This window comes from Protopterus annectens, chromosome 3.part1, assembly GCF_019279795.1.
Source record: "Protopterus annectens isolate FY-2018-M chromosome 3.part1, PAN1.0, whole genome shotgun sequence".
Classification (NCBI taxonomy): Eukaryota; Metazoa; Chordata; order Ceratodontiformes; family Protopteridae; genus Protopterus; species Protopterus annectens.
This window is the reverse complement of record NC_056732.1, coordinates 451,701,497-451,724,901: the sequence shown is the minus strand read 5'-3', so window position 1 is coordinate 451,724,901 and position 23,405 is coordinate 451,701,497. Positions and strand designations below refer to the sequence as shown.

The 23,405-nt window shown below is 38.2% G+C and overlaps 1 protein-coding gene across 1 annotated transcript in view; it reads right to left on the bottom strand.

The window, feature by feature from the left end:
- Nucleotides 1–3,629: 3,629 nt before the first annotated feature.
- LOC122797684 overlaps nt 3,630–23,405 on the bottom strand; it is a 144,625-nt gene continuing 124,849 nt past the window's right edge. Inside the window, exon 2 of the mRNA XM_044066221.1 lies at nt 3,630–4,467. Coding sequence (XP_043922156.1) covers nt 3,890–4,467 — 578 coding nt within the window. The 3' untranslated portion in view covers nt 3,630–3,889. The remainder of the gene's footprint in view (nt 4,468–23,405) is intronic.

Genomic DNA, 23,405 nt, shown 5'->3' with positions numbered 1-23,405 from the left:
CATTTGTTATTTGCTGCTGTTGGTAGCTAAGTGCCTGCACTTTGGACTGCTTCTGAAAATGATCAGTCAATGAAGAAATAATGATATTGGTTTAATTTTATTGTCACAGAAAATTGCATCATTCCATGGTAGACTATCACTCACAATGAATAATATAACTCATTCAAAATGCTTAACAAAAATAATATACCAAATGAACTAGTAATACTACATAAAAGATAACCACTTAAATAGAAAATAATTTCCCAAAATAACACAGGTAGTTTTAGTCAGTGTTAATTCAAGTAAAGTTGCAAACAGGGATAAAAAAAATCATTTGTTTAGAAAGAGCGTTCTGAAGTTTTTTTATGGGAAGTACATGCAAACAAGGTAGTCTAATATGCAAAGCATCCATGTGTCATAAAAAATCTAATTTGTTTCCTTATCGGTTCTTATGACAGAGAAAATGTCTAACTAAAGATTGCCAGCAATGCACTTATAGGACATTCATTAGTATCTTACTTGTGATAACAAAATTTGTTAGTACTCTGTGAACTAATTAACCCATTAACTGCACTGTTGTACAATGTTCCTTTTGAGGGATTCCCAAGTACTAACTTCATGCTTCCCTATTTAAATTAATACAACTGCTGTTCAGAATTGAAAAGTATATGCCAGCTTCACAATCAATTTATATATATATATATATATATATATATATATATATATATATATATATATATATATTCAGTTCTCTTAAAAGACATACATTGCTTGACAGACTAATCAGTTATATACTGCTAGATCTCAAAACAGTCCTAACTTTAGAATGAGAACTATACTGGCTCAGTGGCTGCTGCCCATGTTTATGTTTGGGTATGGGAATGCGTAGAAGTATTTAGGGTAAAGGCATATCCCATTTAAAAGTAAATCCATCTGTAATGGGTCGGAAGATATTTTGTATGCCAGACGCTGGTCAACTCTTAGCAGTCTGTTGGATACTGAGTATAGTGGCAGGGCTTTGAGTCGGTCCATGCAGGACATGTTGTTTAGGCCGTATATCCTTGTAGTAAGGTATTTCTGGGAGCATTCTAGTTGTTGCATGTGTCTGGACAGATACATGACAATGGAAGCATCATATTCAATGGCTGGCCTAATGAGAGCTGAGTAAAGGGGACAATGACATCCCTAGATCTAGACACAATCTGTTTATAACCAAAAATAAGGCACTGGAAGGTTCATTAGAATAAAATCCATTATTTTATTGATCACACACAATATTACAAAACATAAAGCACATCTAGAATGCATTAACTGTATCACCGTGTTTTCATCACAAAAAATTTTTCAGATGAGCATACCAACTTCCGAAACCCCTTTATATACAGAAACATCCCCAATTAATCAATTAACAAACTGTTATACTTTTAAAAACACAGTGCAAAAAGCTATATACACAAACAATGAAACACAATCATTTGTTGGTCAAGCAGGAATCTTATAAAAACATGTAAACAAAAAATAAGTATTTAAAAATATTTAAAAATATAAAACCCTTGTAAAACCATATATAAAACACAGTTGTGTAGGGCATACAAAATGTTAAACTGCACCATCTGCTGGACAGTCACATAATTTAAAGTTTAGCTGACCTAAGCTTTAATACTGGCATCAATGAAACCATCTCACTCAAACCAGGATACCTAGTAGCTTCAAGAACTAGCTGCCCGTACAGTTCCCTGTATTCTAGGAATGTTTCCCAAGGGCCGCCCCTAGGATCAATGGGTAATATTTCTATTACATAAAAATAAAAATTAGCTCCTGCACAGTTCAAAGTATGTTTATACAGAGAATTGTTACTGTTCATCTTTTTTATATCGTACCTGTGTTCATACATTCTTAACTTTAATTTTCTCTCAGTTTTATCTATATAGAATGCTTCACATTTGTCACACAAGGCTAAATAAATAATACCATTAGTATTGCAATTGGCAAAACCATTTGTCTTAATAAGTCTGTCTCTACTTTTCAGATGAATCATCTCTCCAACTTTGACATAAGGGCATTGGGGACAACAACCACACTTGTGTGTGTCCCTTTTATTAGAAAGGTAAACAACTGTCCTAGGGGTACCATTCTCCAAAATGATTTTAATACAGCGCCCCCTTCTTTAAATACACTTAAAAGGCTTATCAAATATATACTGCAGCTTTGATGTACTAGCAAATCTGTTCCATTCTCTTTCTATAATGTTTCTGGCCAACCCAGCATCCCCGTCATAAGTAATAAACAAAGCACTGTTGTACCCATTATCACCTGACCTCTCCGATGTTTGAATATTTTCAAGGTCCTGATTGTAACTCCCGAAAACGTGGACAAACCTAGATTTTCTTGCTTCCAAAACTTCATTATATACTTCTGCTAGAAGCTTTTCTGGGTACCCCCTAGCCCTGAACAAATCCATAAGATAAGCAGTTTCATTAATAGAATCATTGTCATCTGAGGTCATTCTGGATATTTGAACAAACTGACCCTTTACAACCCCTTTCTTCTGGTGATGTGGGTGTGCACTGGTATAATATAGGTAAGAGTTCGAAAATGTTGCTTTTCTATAAACTCTAGTTTTGAAATTCCCTCCACCCTTACTGATACTGAGGTCCAAGTACCTCATCTCGTCAGAACTGATTTCATACATAAATCTTAAAAAATCTGTGGTGGAATGGTACCCCTAGGACAGGTGTTTACCTTTCTAATAAAAGGGGTACATACAAGTGTGGTTGTTGTGCCCAATGCCCTTAGGTTAAAGTTGGAGTGATGGTTCATCTGAAAAGTAGAGACAGACGTATTAAGACAAATGGTTTTGCCAATTGCAATACTAATGGTATTATTTATTTAGCCTTGTGTGACAAATGTGAAGCATTCTATATAGGTAAAACTGAGAGAAAATTAAAGTCAAGAATGTATGAACATAGGTACGATATAAAAAAGATGAACAGTAACAATTCTCTGTATAAACATACTTTGAACTGTGCAGGAGCTAATTTTTATTTTTATGTAATAGAAATATTACCCATTGATCCTAGGGGTGGCCCTTGGGAAACATTCCTAGAATACAGGGAACTGTACTGGCAACTAGTTCTTGAAGCTACTAGGTATCCTGGTTTGAGTGAGATGGTTTTATTGAAGCCAGTCTTAAAGCTTAGGTCAGCTAAACTTTAAATTATGTGACTGTCCAGCAGATGGTGCTGTTTAACATTTTGTATGACCTACACAACAGTGTTTTTATATGTGGTTTTACAAGGGTTTTATATTTTTAAATATTTTTAAATATTTATTTTTTTGTTTACAAGTTTTTATAAACTGTAAATAATGTATGTTTTTTATAAGATTCCTGCTTGACCAACAAATGATTTTCCATGTACTTCTGTACTTATTGTGTTTCATTGTTTGTGTATATAGCTTTTTGCACTGTGTTTTTAAAAGTATAACAGTTTTTTAATTGATTAATTGGGGATATTTCTGTATATAATGAGGTTTCAGAAGTTGGTATGCTCATCTGAAGAAGTTTTTGTGACGAAAATGCGGTGATACAGTTAATGCGTTCTGGATGTGTTTTATGTTTTGTAATATCGTGTGTGATCAATAAAATAGTGGATTTTATTCTGGTGAACCTTCCATGCCTTATTTTTGGTTATCAGTTTACTTTTGGCACTTTTTCCACTTTCTTTGTGTATACAATCTGTTTATACCTACTTTATAACCTTTTTTTCATAAAACAGTCTCTTTGTTTCATAGTGAAATCCTTTATCATTTCTTATGCTGATTTAAAAAAAACTAAAATGTCATACTTTATGGCAATACATACAAATTATTATTTTGTTTTCTCTTTACCATGTATACTATAGTGATTTCAATGTTCTGAATACAGGCCAAGTTTTTTGGCTACTTCAGATTTTCTTGGAGTTTTTTTCTGTGGGAAGGGATAGTGAGGATATGATTCTGCTAGAAATCTGGGAGCATGCTGATTTGTGAAGACCACAGGAGTTGCATTGCTGGGAGAGGCCTCCATCTGGACACTAAGCAGAAAGTCTGTACTGCTTCTAGCCACATCATGTAATGCAGCCATATCTTTGTGTTCATGTGTTGCATTCATTGTCACTGGCACTTCACAGGTGAGTAGCTTATTCGCTGGTGACTCATTTCCTGGAGAAGATGATAATCCTTCATTTTCAAGTGTCATTTCTTCATCTGCATCTGTCACTTCATCTTCACTGTAAGCATTGCGTAATTCTTTATCATGGTTAATTCCAAGGTGAATAAGCCATGGTGCATTATGGTCCTGCAGACTGGTATTACAGAGCATGTCTAAGGTGAAACCATCATCATCATCATCAAATATGTGATCTTGATATGCTGTTGGTTGTCTTCCATCTGCATTAACCAAGACTGCACTAACCAGTGCTTCTCCACTGATGGACCTGGGGTTAACTGTAACAGAAAAGGGGCATTTATTGAAAATCACAATATATTTCAACTTGTGTGTTTTATTTTTTCAACAATATAAGTTCAGCATTACCAAGACTATTAAAGAGAAGCATTATCCTGCTTTGTGGTACAGTTTGTTGATGGTACAGATACACTACTTTTGTGGCCATACACTGTAATAGGTATGAAACATTGCTATGTTTTAAGGCTGAATGACTCACTATTTATGTTTTTAGCTATGGAAGGGAAGACTATAGATTCTACTTCCATCTTCTCTGGTACACATCATAGTAGGGAAAACACAATAAAGGTTTTTGCAACATTAAGGTAATGGCCGACTTTATGGGGGTTTATATTTACTTAGTGAAGTGCAAAACAATACAAACTGAAATCAAAATCCATGTGAGCACACATAATAAGATACTTAGACAGCAACAGTTAAACAGTCCTGACCTGACAGCAGCCATGTCAAATTACACAGAAATGGTAATTAAATGTGAAAAGTAAGTAAGTAAAGAATGATATGGATTGCTACATTATATATCTTTACAAATCATCAGTGAGAAACAGGAAGTAATGCATTTACTTTTTGATTTTTGTTTACTGGAAAAGTCTGACTGGGCTCAGGTGCCCTTTTTCAGTGGAGGTCTGGGGTGAAAAGTTCCAAGATATCATATTTAATGCAATCAATATTTACAGTAACACATTTTATGGTGCAGTTTCAGTGAAAATGTAGCATAATAGTATAATAAGATTTGTATTAATAATCACAAATACTAAATTTACAAGCCTTGTACTAAGACTTTACAGTTAGAAGAGTAGTGTATAAGATAGGTAGAAGTAATTTAAGAAGTACAATAGAGTAAGGTACTAGGGGAGATAAGCAAGTTTGAGTGTTAATGGAGAAGTAGTGATAGAATAGTAATGTGGTTTTGCTAATTAGAAGTAGGTATAGTAGTTTAAGAAGTACAATAAAGTGAGGCATTAGAAGTTGATACTCAGCTTATGTGATTTAGTGGTTTAAAGGGAAGTATTGCAAATGTGATGAAGGATGTTAGAGAGCTATGTTCCACATGAGGAGCAGGTGTAAAGCCATGAGGCAGAGAGGAAGTCTTTTAGTAACGGTTTGAAAAGATGATTCAGTCATAACTGATTATATATAGATAATAAATGTTGATAATAAATAGATCTTTGACAGATGAAAATTATCCTTGTGCAGAAGTAGTGGTTGAGAGCCTTCTGGACTCTTCATGAAGTTTTGGAAGCCTGGTCTCTACAAACATAAAAAGGATGTTTACTATTAGAGAAGGATAGTTAGAGGTTGTACAGTATTTTCTTTTGAAGAATTAATGAATTTAAAAACGAGAATTGTGAAAATGGCGTAGGTAAACCAGTCATCCAAGCGTATATAAATAACTGCAGGAAACAGATAAAGGAGGCTCCGGACCACAGCAAATCCAAGCATTACCGAATAAATACTTTAATGCTTGGATTTGCTGTAGTCCAGAGCCTCCTTTATCTGTTTGCTGCTGTTAATTAATGAATTTAGTCTAAAGGAAGTTAACTACTAGAGAAAAGAAGCTATAATTAAACAATCTTGAGATGTCTCATGGATATTGACAGTGCCATGAAAAATAGTGAGTGGGATTCACAGAAAAGTGCTGTGGATATGTACAGAGCTTTTATAAATCTGTGGCAATCTGCTGCAGTGAACATTCTTAATTATGAATGCAGATGGGGACATGCAGTGCTCTGGAATGGACAGCTCTGCTCAACTGCAAAAAACAAGCAGGGTGGCAGCCACATAATCTCACAAATCTGTGCAGTAACACAGTTGCCCAGTAGAGTAGAACAAGAGAGTTATATCTGTCACATAAGTAACCACAGTGTCTGTGAGCCCATTATGTAGCACTCACAATACCTGTGAAGAGAAGTGCAGAAGCTGTACGCATCTATGACTACTAACAAACATCTAGCAGTAAGACAGCCCAGCAACACATAGCAGTATATAAAGGAAAACTAGCATGCTTGGTAGTGCATCTCATGGCACAGCAGCACAAATCATTGTTCCACAGACATCCGTTTATACCATAATAGCATCTACAGTGTGTTATGAAGATGCATATATGAATGCCATCATGATGCATAAAATGGGGTGAAAATAGGTGTGTAGTAAAGCACAAAATGGGGATGGCAGCAAACAGAGCAACACACACTAGTGTAACATATAGGAGGGTGCAAGATAGGGAAGGCAATTCTTCTTTTTTTCAGGGATAGATCTCCCTTTTACATATATGAAATAACAAAGATCACCAATGGCTCTGGTGAAAATGCTTCACAAACAGGAACACTGTGCATCATGAAAAGTGAGTCACAAGATAAACAAATACAAAAACCACAACAGAGCTGCAAGGAGATGGCGGTCCTCAGTGTTAAGGTAGATGACTGTCTTCTCTTCCTTGTTATTTGTGCAAAATTAAAAATAAGAACACTTAAATGTTACAAAATTAAGCAGCAGTAATAAACTGTCCAAAACTTCAGATGTTAATGCCAACAACCTGCATAGACTTAATTCTGCTTTTTCAATTAAATGCATTCTTCAGCTTAGGAAACTGGACCACAAATTATTTTATTAATGTTTTTGACATGACATGTTTGCGTCTTTCTTCCCTTTCCTTGGACATTTCTTATGCCTGTATTTTTTATGGTTTTTGCTTGTTTACTGTTCTACTACAACATATACATATGCATAGTCATTTGCATTTTTCCACACATTTTACTGATTTTCCTTTATCAGTGTATGATTGATTTTTATGGAGGCTACATTTTGTCAGTGATGTGAAGAAGCCCTGTGGGTGAATGTGCTTTTCTTTTTTGTTTGTTTTTAATACACTTATGATTACAGCTTTCATTTTGATTGCATTTTTATCTGTGATGTTTCTTTATATTGTATCTTTTCCAAGTTTACTATAGTGGGTACTATTTTCTTGATTCATGTTCCTGTTGTCACAGATGCATGTGCGCATGTGAGCACACACATAGACACACACACACACACACACACACACACACATAGACAAGCACACACGCGTGCGCGCGAGCGAGCGTGCACGCAAACACACTCCACTTCAGCTGTCTCTTTTTTGTTTTGTTTCTTTCTAGTATTTTTTTTTTTAGTTTATCACTACTTTTGGAAGAATCTTGTTATCATTGATGCTAAATAGCGTTTAGTGAAGGGAGTTTTGTGACACCTTGTTCCTGTCTGGAGACAGACTTGGAGTTAATTACTAGTTCTGCACTTCAGTTTGTTTAGACTTTATATTAGTACTCTTTCTGTTTCTTTTCTTTAGCTTGGATTGTAAGAATTGGCATGTGTTACTTCAAGCTAACTTTTAGTTATAGGCTAGGGTCATTAGTATGTATGAGGTTGTCAATCTTGATTTATGATCCTTTGTGCTTTTTATGTACGTATTAGTTTTCCATGGATTAAAGCTGTTATTGAAATGCTGATCTGATGAAGTCTAGTTGGTGGGCAAAACTGCTTATCACAAATTAAAGCTGAGTTATTCCTTTGATTAAGCCTGTTTGAGTTTGTTGCTTCAGTAACTTCCTAGAAGAGGAATTAACATCTGAAGTTTTGGACTGTTTATTACTGTTACTCAGTATTGCAACATTTAAGTGTTTTTATTTTTCATTTTTCACAAATAACAAGGAAGTGAAGTCAGTCCTCTATATAAATGCTGGGGACAGCTATCTCCTCACATCTCTGTTGTGGTTTTTGTCCTTTTTTTATATGCAGATAAGAAATGAGGGTGAAGGGTAACAGGAAACAGGGGGAGGAAAGAATGGGCTTAGGTGGACGTGCAGAGATAAACTGACAAATACATAAGTACAAACAGGGCAAATGTGCACATGCACAAGGATGCAAAGACATGAGATAGACAGCGACACATAGAGGGCTGACAAATGATGTTGGGCAATGCAAAATGCATAGGGGTGCATACACTTTGAAGGGAGCACATGGTGGGGGGGTGAGATGCTGGCAACTGTGTAAGCTGTTACCTAGCCCAGAGGGAAGCTACACTGAGCCATCACTAGCATATGTTGAACGCATGCCTGTTGGCATGGATGAATTCCCCCTGTGGTAGCCAAGAGTCAGTAACCATCAGTTGACTGACTCTGCAATCTTCTCTAGAAGGTGTTGTGTGCAGGCAAAGTATAGATTCAGTTCCCTCTCAACCACAGACTTCACCAACTGCTGTAGTTGTGACTGGTCATCTACAGCAAGGATGCTGGGCTACTAGTTGGCAAGCAGTCAACCCTCCCCCAGCAAGATGCTGACATCTCTTTATTTTATTTTTATTTATTTATTTTACATTTGTTAACCGGGCTAGTCTAACTGGATATATGTCCATTTTCAGTAGCGGCCCGGGGAGAAAAGCTCCACCTTATGCTAAATATAACTGTAGAGCACAAAAACACAAACACAACAGAAATTTCAAAATAATACATTACAATACAAAATTGCACCTGAATAACATTGTAAAAACACCATCAGAGAGAACATGAATACACGGTATAGTAATACAATAGATCTAGGAGCAACTGCCAGGATGAGGGGTTGACAGTTGACATGAGGGGGAGTAAGAAAAAAAGTAAGTTAGGATAAAAATTAAATTAATAATTTAATTTCAAAAAGAAATATATACTCAATTAAAAGCAGATGATAAACATACAACAGTTAAGATAAGCCTGCTAGAAGTAGTAGCAATTTTAGGATCGGATATACTAAAGGGTAGTACTCTGACAATAAAAGACTGTGAAGAGGAAGAGCCAGAAAGGAAACTATATATCCTGACTGAGTTATTTTGGCTGGGGAATAGACAGTATTGCTAAGCAGCCAGTTTAATCTGGGTTGGTTCATGGACATAGCCATTGTGTTTTAAGGAATGATTTTAGCTGAGTTTTAAAGAGCGGTAATGATGTAAGTAATTGTAGATTGCCAGGAAGCCTGTTCCAGATTTTCCCTACAGAATTAGCAAAGAGGGAGTCTCCAGCCTTGTTAAAGGATTTCTGAATGGTTACTAGTAATTTATTTGCTGAGCGAAGGGTAGTAAGATTTCTATAGGGAGGGATTAACTTCCTGAGAATAGGAGTATTATTGGGCTGATGAAGTATTTTATGGGTGATAGTAAGTTCTTGAAGTAGTAGCTGATTTTGTAGTTCAAGCCTTCCTAATTGTTTAAGATTGAGACAATGGTGAGTTCTGAAAGGTGTGCCAGTGGCAAATCTGGCAATGTTGTTATAGGAGGTTGCCAGTTTGTTAAGGTTACTTTTGGAAAGATTGGTATAGATGGGTGCGGCATAGAGGAGGGTAGAGATTAAGTGGGTGTGGGCAATGTTGGTTCTGGCTTCAGGGGTTAAGAAAGATTTTATTCTGTACAGAGAGCCAAGTTTTCTGTTAACAGTTTTGATAGTTGTGTTGATATGTGCATCAAAGTTCAGATGTTGATCTATTGTTATGCCTAATAGTTTGGTGGTTGGGTCTGGAGCCATCGTAGTACCATTATTGGCCTTGACAAACAAAAATGAGACAAACTCTAATATGCATCTCTGTCTAGGAGTGTCACATTTTCAAATGCATGAGATTGTTTTATGAAAACATAATTTTCCAGGACAACTTATACCCTGTAGGGGTTATGCAAGATAGCGGACTTCGCTTTGTTGTCAAAATGAAAGGTTTTTTTTATTATTATTTTGGGTGGTTTCTGCTGTTTCATTTCATATTAAGGTGTTTTGGATACAAAATAACTGTTTGGGAACTATGTTATCTGGAAATTCTTGGAGTTTTGGACATTTTCCATACTTTTTTCACAGGTCACAACTGCCCAAATTGAGACAGTCATACCATACAACTGTGCATATTTCCATAGAATGTGGAGATTTTTCGTAATATTTTTGGTTTGCTCCTCATAAAATTTGTAATTTTCTAGCAAATCTCTTAGGATTTAAGTCACCAAATACTGACAAACCTGATGTTCATAAGGATCATTTGCATATATCCCAAATGCCTCTGATACAAGAGGTTTGGGAGGTCACTCAATGGAAGTTCTAGCTTTGCTGGAGTTTCCATTTTAACTCCGCACAGCTAATCAGGACCCAAAACCTGCAGCAATAATATTCCACTTTTAAGACAAATGCCATGATAGCTCAATATGTCCAAAAACAGCAGCCTTTATTAAAACATACACAATAGCCAAGCGCTTTCACCTGGATATTACCAGGCTTTCTCAAGGATCAAGTTCATATACATTCAATGTAACTCTTTAAATAGTTAAAATCCTGTCACCTGACTAACTAATCAATCAATTTAGTTGAACATTCTGCTTTGCAGTAATTACAGAACAAACTGTTGTTATAAAAACTAAACAATTTAAAATCATATTTTAAATTAAACTGTATAAAAAACACTAAGAGCATTTTATGCATAAAACTTTCATCCAATTTACACAAATATAATTGGTGTTATGTGTTCTATTTACTGTCTATTGTTTCTTAAAAATGTTCCTGAAGAAACTTTATATTAAAATGATCCTCTCATGTTTCAGGGTGCCTAAACAACTCAAATAGAATGGTAAACTCTACTTCCTCACTAAAATTTCTCATGTGCACATCTGTAAAACCCCACTTATATCTAGTATCTTACCATATGCGCTAAGTTGATTAGAGGGAAATTCTTTTCTCTTAATATAAGTTGCCCTGTGCTGTTTCAACCTATTAAGGAAAGGGGAATCCATAGTGTTACAGGCGAGCTTTCCTTAATTTCAATACGCTTTTGATGTTAATACTGTCATTCAAGCCTGGGGACCTGTTGGAATTCAATTTCAGTTGCCAATACAGCTCGATATTCTAATCTGGTTTCCCAACTTCCACCTCTGCTGTTCTGTGTTACTTGTTCTAGTACCATAAATTTGATATTCATTTCTTTACATGTAAGGGAGTGTTTGTAAAAGGCATTACTCTCTTTCTGCTTAGCTACATTGTTAAAATGTTCATAGACCCTTTTCCTCAAGTGTTGTTCTGTTTTTCCTATATAAAAACTGTCACAGGTTTTACAGATCCCTAAGTACACTACCCCTTTTGTACCACAATTATGATGTCTCTTTGAGATATACTTAAATTTCCTGGAAGGGATGTTCACTCTATCCTGATTTATCATGGCTTGACATTGCTTACAATTGCCACAAGAATAAGTGCCCCATTTCTTTTTGTTTTTATCCATGTCCAAAATATGTATAGTTTCAAAAATTTCCTTGAGATTCTTATTTCTTTTTCTTACAAAATGTGGTTGATCTGTAACAAAACATTTTGTTTCTTCATGTAGACTCAAAATGGGCCAATATTGAGAAACAAAGCCCTCAATTTCTTCAGCATTTTTATTGAAGGTGTAAATAAAACTGTTTTTAACTTCCGTTACATTCTGTTGATGTTTCTGTGTAGGGTTGGGAGAACCTGCTCCCAAAAGAGGGGGGGTAATAAACTTCTCTTTTCCGGTAAATCTCCTGTGCTAAATTGTCAAACAGGACCTCTGGGTAACCTTTCTCCATAAAATAACTTCTTAAATTTTGCACTTCTTCTGTGAAATCTCCTAATGTACTACACATTCGAGATGCTCGGATCAACTGGCCCTTAATGATACCTTTCTTTTGGAAGTATGGATGTCCACTGTTAAAGTGGAGGTAAGAGTTGGAGTATGAGCTTTTCCTATATAGTTTGGATTTAAAACATCTGTTGTCATAATCCTTCTCAATGGTTACATCTAAGTAGTGTAATTTATTCTTGTCAATGTTGTATGTAAACTTCAAGAAAGGTGTAGTGTTGTTGATGTATTGCCAAAACTCTATAAAACTCTCCTCCTCTCCCAATTAAAAAATACAGATGTCATCCAAAAACCTTCTGTAGTACAAAATGTTATGCTGCCATCTACTGGAAAAAACAAATTTCTTTTCCCAGAAGTACAGGACTATATTTGCATAGAGGGATGCACATGGGGCCCCCATTGCCACACCTTTCTTCTGACAGTAAAATTCTCCGCTGAAATGGATGAAATTGTTCTCCAGGACAATCTCCATGAATTCTAACAATAGGTTAGTGGTTGTGGCCAATTGACCCCCCTCCTTTGCTAGAATTTGGCTAAACCATTCTAGACCTGTTTCATGTGGAATACTCGGAAAGAGTTCGACCACATCCACCGTAACCATTAGAACCTGGGAATTAAAAGACTTTTGATCAATTTGTCTTAAAAAATCCCAAGAATCTTTACATATGTGGGCAATATATAGTCCTGTACTTCTGGGAAAAGAAATTTGTTTTAAGGGCCAGTTGATCCGAGCATCTCGAATGTGTAGTACATTAGGAGATTTCACAGAAGAAGTGCAAAATTTAAGAAGTTATTTTATGGAGAAAGGTTACCCAGAGGTCCTGTTTGACAACTTAGCACAGGAGATTTACCGGAAAAGAGAAGTTTATTACCCCCCTCTTTTGGGAGCAGGTTCTCCCAACCCTATACAGAAACATCAACAGAATGTAACGGAAGTTAAAAACAGTTTTATTTACACCTTCAATAAAAATGCTGAAGAAATTGAGGGCATTGTTTCTCAATACTGGCCCATTTTGAGTCTACATGAAGAAACAAAATGTTTTGTTACAGATCAACCACATTTTGTAAGAAAAAGAAATAAGAATCTCAAGGAAATTTTTGAAACTATACATATTTTGGACATGGATAAAAACAAAAAGAAATGGGGCACTTATTCTTGTGGCAATTGTAAGCAATGTCAAGCCATGATAAATCAGGATAGAGTGAACATCCCTTCCAGGAAATTTAAGTATATCTCAAAGAGACATCATAATTGTGGTACAAAAGGGGTAGTGTACTTAGGGATCTGTAAAACCTGTGACAGTTTTTATATAGGAAAAACAGAACAACACTTGAGGAAAAGGGTCTATGAACATTTTAACAATGTAGCTAAGCAGAAAGAGAGTAATGCCTTTTACAAACACTCCCTTACATGTAAAGAAATGAATATCAAATTTATGGTACTAGAACAAGTAACACAGAACAGCAGAGGTGGAAGTTGGGAAACCAGATTAGAATATCGGGAGCTGTATTGGCAACTGAAATTGAATTCCAACAGGTCCCCAGGCTTGAATGACAGTATTAACATCAAAAGCGTATTGAAATTAAGGAAAGCTCGCCTGTAACACTATGGATTCCCCTTTCCTTAATAGGTTGAAACAGCACAGGGCAACTTATATTAAGAGAAAAGAATTTCCCTCTAATCAACTTAGCGCATATGGTAAGATACTAGATATAAGTGGGGTTTTACAGATGTGCACATGAGAAATTTTAGTGAGGAAGTAGAGTTTACCATTCTATTTGAGTTGTTTAGGCACCCTGAAACATGAGAGGATCATTTTAATATAAAGTTTCTTCAGGAACATTTTTAAGAAACAATAGACAGTAAATAGAACACATAACACCAATTATATTTGTGTAAATTGGATGAAAGTTTTATGCATAAAATGCTCTTAGTGTTTTTTATACAGTTTAATTTAAACTATGATTTTAAATTGTTTAGTTTTTATAACAACAGTTTGTTCTGTAATTACTGCAAAGCAGAATGTTCAACTAAATTGATTGATTAGTTAGTCAGGTGACAGGATTTTAACTATTTAAAGAGTTACATTGAATGTATATGAACTTGATCCTTGAGAAAGCCTGGTAATATCCAGGTGAAAGCGCTTGGCTATTGTGTGTGTTTTAATAAAGGCTGCTGTTTTTGGACATATTGAGCTATCGTAGCATTTGTCTAAAAGTGGAATATTATTGCTGCAGGTTTTGGGTCCTGATTAGCCGTGCAGAGTTATTTTATTGGTTTATCACCTCATTTTGACTTTTTACCGGAGTTTCCATTTTGTTTTTACTGAATGGTTTTTCAGTATACTTCTCACTCGTTTTAGTTTGTTGTTTGGAATATTTTTGCAGTGACCGTAATGATAATGGACATCAGCTGGGAGTAACAGCCCTGTGTTTCAAATGCTTAGTGAAATACGTTGATGAGGTCATAAGGCAGAAATATGCATATCCACAGCTAGTGGGGTTTGGCTTTAACCTGAAATTGTCCAGTAAAACTATGAAACAAGGCTTGAGTTTTCATTTTGTTTTTACATTCACAAACGTCTTAGTCCAGAAAACAGGGAAATATTTTAAATAGGGAAATATTTTAAATATTGCTTTTATAAACTTAAGATAGTTGCTAGAATAACAGAATTTGTGTTAGCATGCATTTTCTGAAGATATCCTAGGCCTTAAACACTTGTCCTATATGGACAGATAAAAAACTCCCAACTATTCTGTCTTAAATGGCCTAGTTAGAGGCGATCTCTGCATGACTTACAAAGCCATGTCTGACCCAGCTCTGTTAGAAATGCTCCATCTAAAGAAATCCCAATCCCTCTGCAGCACACGCTCCAGAGACCTCAACCTCATTACCACAATCAACAGAACATGCTGGAGGGACAGGTTCATAACCCAGAGACTGCCCATGCTATGGAACAGACTTCCCATACATGTCAAGCAGAGCACCTCACTGGCCTTCTTCAAGAGAAATCTTGATGAGTGGATGGGAAATAGAAAATTCACCCCAGAGATCACTCCACTGGCTCTACTTGACAGAGGCACTGGGAGCTAAGGTCAGATGGCACAATGCCAGGGTAATACTATGGGCTAGGCTTGTAAAGGCTTCAGGGCCATTAGCCTAGTACACACCTATGAACCTATGACAGTAAGAACAGTAGGTAAAGACTTAATCGTTGGAGTAAAAAGCAGTAGTTTTTTTTTTTGGCATTTAGTAGGAGGCATCGTTGTTGGAACCATTTTTCCACTGAGTTAAATACAGCTTGTGTAATGGTTTGAAGCTCATCGAATGAGGAGGCAGTACACACTAGAGTAGAATCATCTGCATACTGAATGCAGGTGGCTTGAGGAATATCTAAATGCAGATTGTTAATAAATATAGAGAAGAGGAGAGGTTCCCAGGATAGATCCTTGTGGGACCCCTAGATTAATAGGAAGATGAGATTAAAGGTCATTGTCCCAGAGGACAGCTTGCTGTCTGTTTTCTAAATAGGACTTGAACCATTTTAGTGCCTGTGAGCTGAATGAGAGTGTTTTTAGAATGTCCAGAAGTATTTGATGGTTCACCATATCAAAGGCTTTAGAAAGGTCAAGAAAGAGTGCTGCAGAGAGCTTGTTATTGTTACAGTGTTTATTAATGCAATCAGTGAAGGACAAAAGAGCAGTAGTGGTGCTATGGAAAGATCTAAAGCCATGCTGACAGTCAGATAGTAGGTTATTTTGGAGAAGGTGATCAAGCAGTTGCTGGTGGATGCATTTTTCCATTACTTTGGCTAGAGGAGAGAGTAGGGCTATGGGGTGAAAGTTTGAAAGTTCAGTTGCGTTACCACCCTTGTGTAGTGGGATTATATGAGAGATTTTCCAGAGAGATGGAATGGAGCCTTCGGAAATGGTTCTATTGATAAGAATGGAATTGGGGTAGGATAGTACTTTAGCTGCAGTTTGCAGATATTCCGTTGGTAGAAGATCAGCAGAGGGGGTGCAAGGTTTAATTTTGGTGAGTAGGGTAAAGATATGGGATGTAGGAACCAGCTTAAGTTGAAAGGTTGGGAGTGTGCTAGTCCGAGGGGATGGGAGGGATGAGTTACCAGGAGGTACGGAGTTGGCAAGAGAATGAACGGTTTCAGTAAAGAAGGTATTAATGGTGTCAGCAATCTCATTAGGGAGGTTTGAGGAGAGTCCAGCAGGGGTTGGAGTCTTGGTGTGGCCTGGGTGTAAAAGTTTACGTATAGCAGACCAGAAAGTTTGTGTTTTTTGTTGATGTTTGTGATGGAGTTTAAAGTAGTAGTTCTTTTTGTCAAGGAGTATTGCTTTTTTGGTGGTATTTCTTAAATGTTTATAGTTCTGGTGGTCTATTGGGTTTTTAGTATTTCTCTATTTATACCAGATCTTATTTCTTACTAAAATTTTTTGTCTACTCTCTTTTGTAAGCCAAGGAGCAGTTTTACTTCTAGTTCTTATAGATCTAGTAGGGGCATGGTATTCAAGGATTTGTAGGAATTTGGAGTTAAAAAAGGATACTGCTTCCTCAAGAGGGAGCAGTTTTAAGGGATACCAGTCACAGGCCTGCAGCTCAGCTTGGAAGTTAGATGGATTAAAATTTTTTTTGTTCCGAGTGGTTTTGAAGGTGGTTTGGTTGGGAATAAGGGTTTTTTTGCCTAATTATATAGGTGAGGTAGTGATCACTTATATCGTCAGGAAGGGTATTTGCTTTGTAAGAATGGAGATGGCTATTTACTAGCATCCAGTCTAAGGTGCTTTCTCTTTTAGTTGGTTTATGGATTCTGGTTGGAGTAGTGATAATTTGTGAAAAACCATGGAGATTTATATAGAGTGTAGATTGAGATGAGGTACAGCTATTCCAGTCAATGTTAAAATCACCAAGTACAATGGTTTCTTGAGGGAAGGAGGAAGAAAGCCATGACAGGATAGTTTCAAGGGTGTTGATATTGTTGCCTGGAGGTAGGTAAGAACATATTATGTAAATGGACTTGCTAGCATTGATCTGAGACTTAGAAATGAGGATTTCTGCATGACTATCTAATGGGTGCTGTATGTCTACTGTGGAAACCTGTAACCCTGACTTAAACAAAATAGCTACCCCTCCACCCTTTTTGGTTGAACGGTCTAATCTTATTATATTATAACCTGGTGGGATAATTTCATTGTCCTTTGTTACTGGTTTAAGCCAAGTTTCAGTTAGACATAGAGCATCAAAGGAATGGATTTCTAGGAGAGCATGGAGTTGGCTGATTTTATTATTTAAGCTCTGTATGTTCAGGTGACCAATGAGTAAGGTGTTAGTAGTTTGAATAGAGGTAGAGGGAGTAGTAAGTTGGGGATGGTAGGAGTTGGAAGGGGTGTTGTTGCCTGGTCCTGGGTTAGGATGAATATCACCATGGAGTAATGGGTTTTGATGAAGAATAAGTAAGAACTTTAGAAGTTTATAAAGACTATTTTGCGACTTTCTAGATTGTTAGAAGGTAATATGAGCTATTCTATGAAACTGTGGGGAGAGGTAAGTTGAGGTAGAGGTGATGCATGCATGATCTGCCATCATCCTTCCAACAACCTTAGTGGGAGTGTGTTGTGGCTGAGGTTCCTTGGCAACTGCAGAGTGCAGACACAATGGGAAAAGTGCCTTAAGTATGTTAGTTCAGTGACTGCAATGGTTATACCCTATGGTATGGCATATATCACTAAAGACAAGCTTTTCTTTCTAAAAGTCTTTTCAGCCTTCTGCAGCCAATCACACAGTTAAGGTCAAATTCTGTCAATATTGCAAAGGGAAAGGATACATTTATGAACTGTGAAAGGTAGAGGGGACATGGTCAAAACAACACATACAGTCCAATCACCCACAGCCTTGCTGTTGATTGTCCAGAAGTCATGCAGGTGTGTGTCCCCTGCACATAAGTACACAAAACTACACAGTTCTATTACCCTAGAACTCATGGTGACTGACCAGCTACTATAATGTTCCTTTCAAATGTATATGTATCACCCCCATTCGTATAAGCTCCTTGTACTACCTTACCATAAAGAGTGCAAATTACAGACAGACCTACAGAAAGCAGGAGAACATCCATACAGTGCAGTAACATTACTTTCCATTACCAAATCCTCACCATATTTTAGCCCCTCACCTTACATCACCATAAATAGCAATTACATATGACAGACATGTAGGTTTTAGAAACATAGTACAAAACACTGAAAACACATCCCAAAAAATGTGTCCAATGACAGACACAAATAACAGTAAGATTGTTGTTGTCTAGGCTCTGCTTCCCACTGTTGTTGTTCTTTAGGGTGGTGGCTGTACAGGTCAACAAGCTTATGCTTGTACTGTTCTCCTGTCCCAGCAGAACCCATAGCACAGGTGAGAACCTTGGCCAGGTCATACCAGACATCAGTTTTCCTAAAAGAGCTATCACAAGGGCCCACTAACTACTTCCTTTACTGGCTGTAAAAGACATACAGCATAACTTTTGTCTCCTTCATGCAAAAGGTAGGCACTATTCAATGGGCACCAGCAGAAGTAGCTGTTAGTTTGCATCTATACCCAGAAAATAGTAGCAGTTTTGAGGTATATAATGGCAGCTAGTGAATCAAACACACCATGATTTCTGACTCATTAACAGCACAGTCCAGCAATGCACAGTTTGTGTGACTTATACAAGTCATCTTCACAAATCTGTGGAAGTTATACCTCTTTTGCATGCCTCAGAGATAAGCTGCTTCGTTTTGTCATTCTGTGTGACAGTGGAATTAGGGCTCATTTACCTCTGGGCTACTTGTCTAGGTATAAAATTGCAGTACTTGATAATGTGGCACTTTGTGCAAGGTTTTGCACTTATTCAGTGGGTTAGGAGAGGTGTCTGGAGTAAACATTTATCCACATCTATTCTACTTACTTAAAGGTGTGCATCTACAGCTGATGCTCACTTAGCGCTACCCTCTTGTGTTGGAGGTCCCTCTATGTCCATACAGATGTATGTACCTCAAAGTCTTAGACTGCAGACATTTCCACTATATGTATGCTAGTTCATAGGTAAGTATTTGGCTAGCTGCTCTTGCAGGCCATTTTAAGCCTACCCAATTTCCTTTCAAAGGTGAAAATTGAACCTTGTACTTTGTGTTTGTGAGGTAAACACCTTAACCATAATGCCATCCCCTCAACTCCCCTTATACCATTAATGTATCTTTACATCTGATGTTGCCTTCATTTTTCTTCAACCTGTGGGTTTCGGATCTGAGCATCAAATTTGACTCAGCTGTATACCAAAGCTCTAGCCTCCAACATCTGAGCTCCTCCCCTACCCATGATGCTCCTCCCCTCCAATTCACTCTGATCTCATTTGCTGCATGTTTCTAAGCATTGGATTCTTGGACTCTGAGCTTCTCAGGGCTTTTTTTTTTTTTTTTGGTCAGTGAGTAGAAATTTGTTGGCTATCTTAGCTTAAATTTATAGTTTGCCTTCTGTATCTCCTATCTTCTATTTTCTGCCGTATAGCAGTTTCTAGGATAAAGTTTTTTGTCTCTTTCTTTCCCTCCCTTCCCTACCAGCTTAAAGATATATATATATATCAAAGATTTCTTATTGGTGTAGAGGTTTAAGTTTAAACTTAACTCTAACTATTTTAACTTTATCTTGGTGTGTGTGTTTTTGCCATGGGTCTCTGATTTTTTTCCTTTCAGCATGGCCAATCCTAAAGCTGCTGGGTTTAAGAAGTACAGCACTTGTGGGCACAAAATCCCACTTTTGGGTCTGCACTCAAAATCTGCGGTTTGTTTTGGGGTGGCTCACCTGGATTCTGCTTGTTCTATCTGTGCTGGCTATACTCAGTGGGTGCTCATGGATTGGTGCAACAAGCTTATTCTGAAAGGGCTCCTTCCTAGTTCTTTATTTTCAGCCACTCCATCCACTTCAGGGGCTCAAACCCCTGCTAAAAACATAAAGAGCAGAAGAGATCCCCCAGTAGATCCTGTCATTTGGGAGAACCTCCCACCAAAACCTACAGACCCTCAGATTTGACTACTTCGGCTCCTATAATCATCTAGGCCTCCCCTCCATGCTGGAGCTGAAGCTTCTCCCCAGAACTGGTGACAACCAGACCCAAGTCCCCTCTCCTACAACAACCCAGGCCCTGTTCCAGGCCTGCTTCAGTAGCTTCTTCTGTTAGGTCCTCCTGAAGCCTTTCTGAAGCTGAAGTAGACAGCATGATGTTCAAATTTCTCAAGGCACAAATTCAGCTGGGGATCTTGCCTGCTCTGCCCCCTCCTGGATCTGCGAACAATATTCCTACCTTCATTCCTATCTCTCCTTCTCCAATCCAACCCCGGATTTCGAAGTTATCAGGTCTGAGCCAAAACAGAGCTGACAGGTACAGTTACCTCAACTCCAATAGCCTCCCTGACTTGCCCTTCTCCAACTGTTTTGGAGCCAAGTGACTCACAGATCCATAGCTTTAGTGTCGGTTCCAAGAGGTTGACATCAGCTATGAAATTTTCAGAGCTCTCTCTTCCTCTCAGGGCTTCGGTGTTTGACAGCTTGCCTCCAACTCCTCACTCAGATCTGGGGGTGGTTGGGGTTTGTGGAGCTTCCCCATTGACAGGTTCAGCTCCAGTGGGGGTGCCTATTGTGTCCCAATCTCCCTCGGCATTCAAGGTGGTGCAGAGGGTTCTCTCTGCACCCAGAAGAACCTCAACTCTACCTGGTTCAGATGCCAGCCCCCCTCCAGCAGCCTTTGTGCCTGAGACATCTACTCTGTCCCCTCTGGGATAACCTACTCAAAAGGACTTCCAGTCTACTTCCCATGTGGAATCCCCGGAGTATTCCCCAGAGCACCCCACCGAGGAGGTTCCTCAGAAGCATCAGTGCAAAAGTAGACACTTGTATTCCCCTTTGGAATCCCTCACAGAGGACACCGATCTCGATGATGGGGAAGGGTCCCTAGATCACCACTCAAGGATGTCTCCTTAAGAGACATCATGGAAATCATTTGCCAGAAGGGTGGTTGGGTTGGTCTTTCAAAAGCCCTAACCCAGAGGAATTGGTGTTTCTGAAAGCCTTTGGGTAGGGTCCATCTGCTTCTTGGGTACCCCCCTGCGGACCCCCCCCCCCTTATTGACCTTGTGCCCTGCAAGGCATTGAAGGAACCAGAAGCAGTGGAACCAATTCCCAAGTGGCTGGCCTGATAAAATCCTTAGTGCCCCTTCTGACTGCCCACACTGGACTAAGGGAATTCCCGTCACCAAAAAGGAGCAGGCCCAGCAGAGTTCCACTGTTCATCCCCTAATAGGGAATCTAGGGCTTTGGACAGGTTCAGAAAGTGGGTTTACGCTTCAGTGACCTTTGCATTGTGAGTGCTGAACTACTTGGCACATGTAACCAAGGTACAGAGGGACTTAGTTAAGGAACTCTCTAGATCTGTCCCAAGGTCTATGTCTGCCGAGGAACAGAAGACCTTTTCCTCGAGAATGGCCACCATCCAGTCTATTTCTAACACATCCATGAGGTTGATTTCTCATGCTGCAGAGGGTGCCTCATTGGCGGCCGGATCAGGCATTGCCACCAGGCACCACGCCTCAGTGCGGCTATGTGACTTTTCAGAACCCTATAGGGCATCCTTTGTTAATGCTTCCTTCAATGGATCAACACTTTTTGTACCAACAGTTAAAGACACACTCTTCCAAAGTGAAAAGGGTAAAAAAACCTTGTCTGCCATTGGGATATACTTCTGTACCCCACAACTGACCTTTTCCAGGAACCAACGTGGAGGTAAAAAGTTGTGGTTTCATAAATCGCACGGTACTTTTCATGATTCACAAGGGGACCTTTCTCCCAGAGGTAGAGGGGTAAATGGTTACAATGGCTGCCCACATGGCAGAGGGGTCTGATGAACCAAGGGTCTCAAGATTTTTTCTCGGACAGACCCAATCAGCGATCTTAAGGGATTGCCCAACTGCTTGACTCTGGAGGCAGTTGGGGTGCATACCTCTCATCCTTTTAGAGCAAGAAATCTGGACAAAGCCATGAATAAAAGTGGGACAAAGGCCTAAAAATAGGGAGAATTTTTAAATATTGCTCCTACCAACTTAGAAAGTAAATAGAATAACAGGTTTTGCATTAGTATGGATTTTCTGAAGGGTATGAAGTCTGAAACTCAAATGGCTGTCATTATTTTCTAACTTCAGTCTTTAAAGATTTGTCACTAATTTGCCAGAAAACCACAATTTTATGAAAAACGGACCAAAAATATAAAACAAAAATCTGGACATTCTGCACAAATCTGTACAGTTGAGAGGTATGGCCACTGGGGGACATTTGTCTCTACACCCAACAGCCTGGCAAGCCATCACAAAAGATCACTGGGTGTTGAAAATTACATCCAGAGACTTCTCTTTTTCTAAAAACCCTCGCCAAAGAAAATCCTCCCCGATGTTCCACCCAATCAATGGGAGGCTGCAGCGTTAGAGATTTCAACGCTGCTCACAAAAAGAGTAATTCAAAGTGTCCCCCCAGACCAATTTGGATCAGGCATTTACTCCAAATTCTTTTTATTGCCCAAAAAAATGGCAGAGGGGTCTGATGAACCAAGGGTCTCAAGATTCTTTCTCGGACAGACCCAATCAGTGATCTTAAGGGAATGCCCAACTACTTGACTCTGGAGGCAGTCGGGGAGCATACCTCTCATCCTTTTAGAGCAAGACATTTGGACAAAGCCATGAATAAAAGTGGGACAAAGGCCTAAAAATAGGGACAATTTTTAAAAATTGCTCCTGCCAACTTAGAAAGTAGATAGAATAACAGGTTTTGCATTAGCATTGATTTTCTGAAGAGTATGAAGTCTGAAATTCAAATGTCTGTCATTATTTTCTAACTTCAGTCTTTAAAGTTTTGTCACTAATTTGCCAGAAAATCACAATTTTATGAAAAACAGACCAAAAATATAAAACAAAAATCTGGACATTCTGCACAAATCTGTACAGTTGAGAGGTATGACCACTGGGGGATATTTATCTCTACACCCAACAACCTGGCAAGCCATCACAAAAGATCATTGGGTATTGAAAATTACATCCAGAGACTTCCCTTTTTCTAAAAACCCTCGCCAAAGAAAATCCTCCCCGATGTTCCACCCAATCAATGGGAGGCTGCAGCGTTAGAGATTTTAAAGCTGCTCACAAAAAGAGTCATTCAAAGTGTCCCCTCAGACCACTTTGGATCAGGCATTTA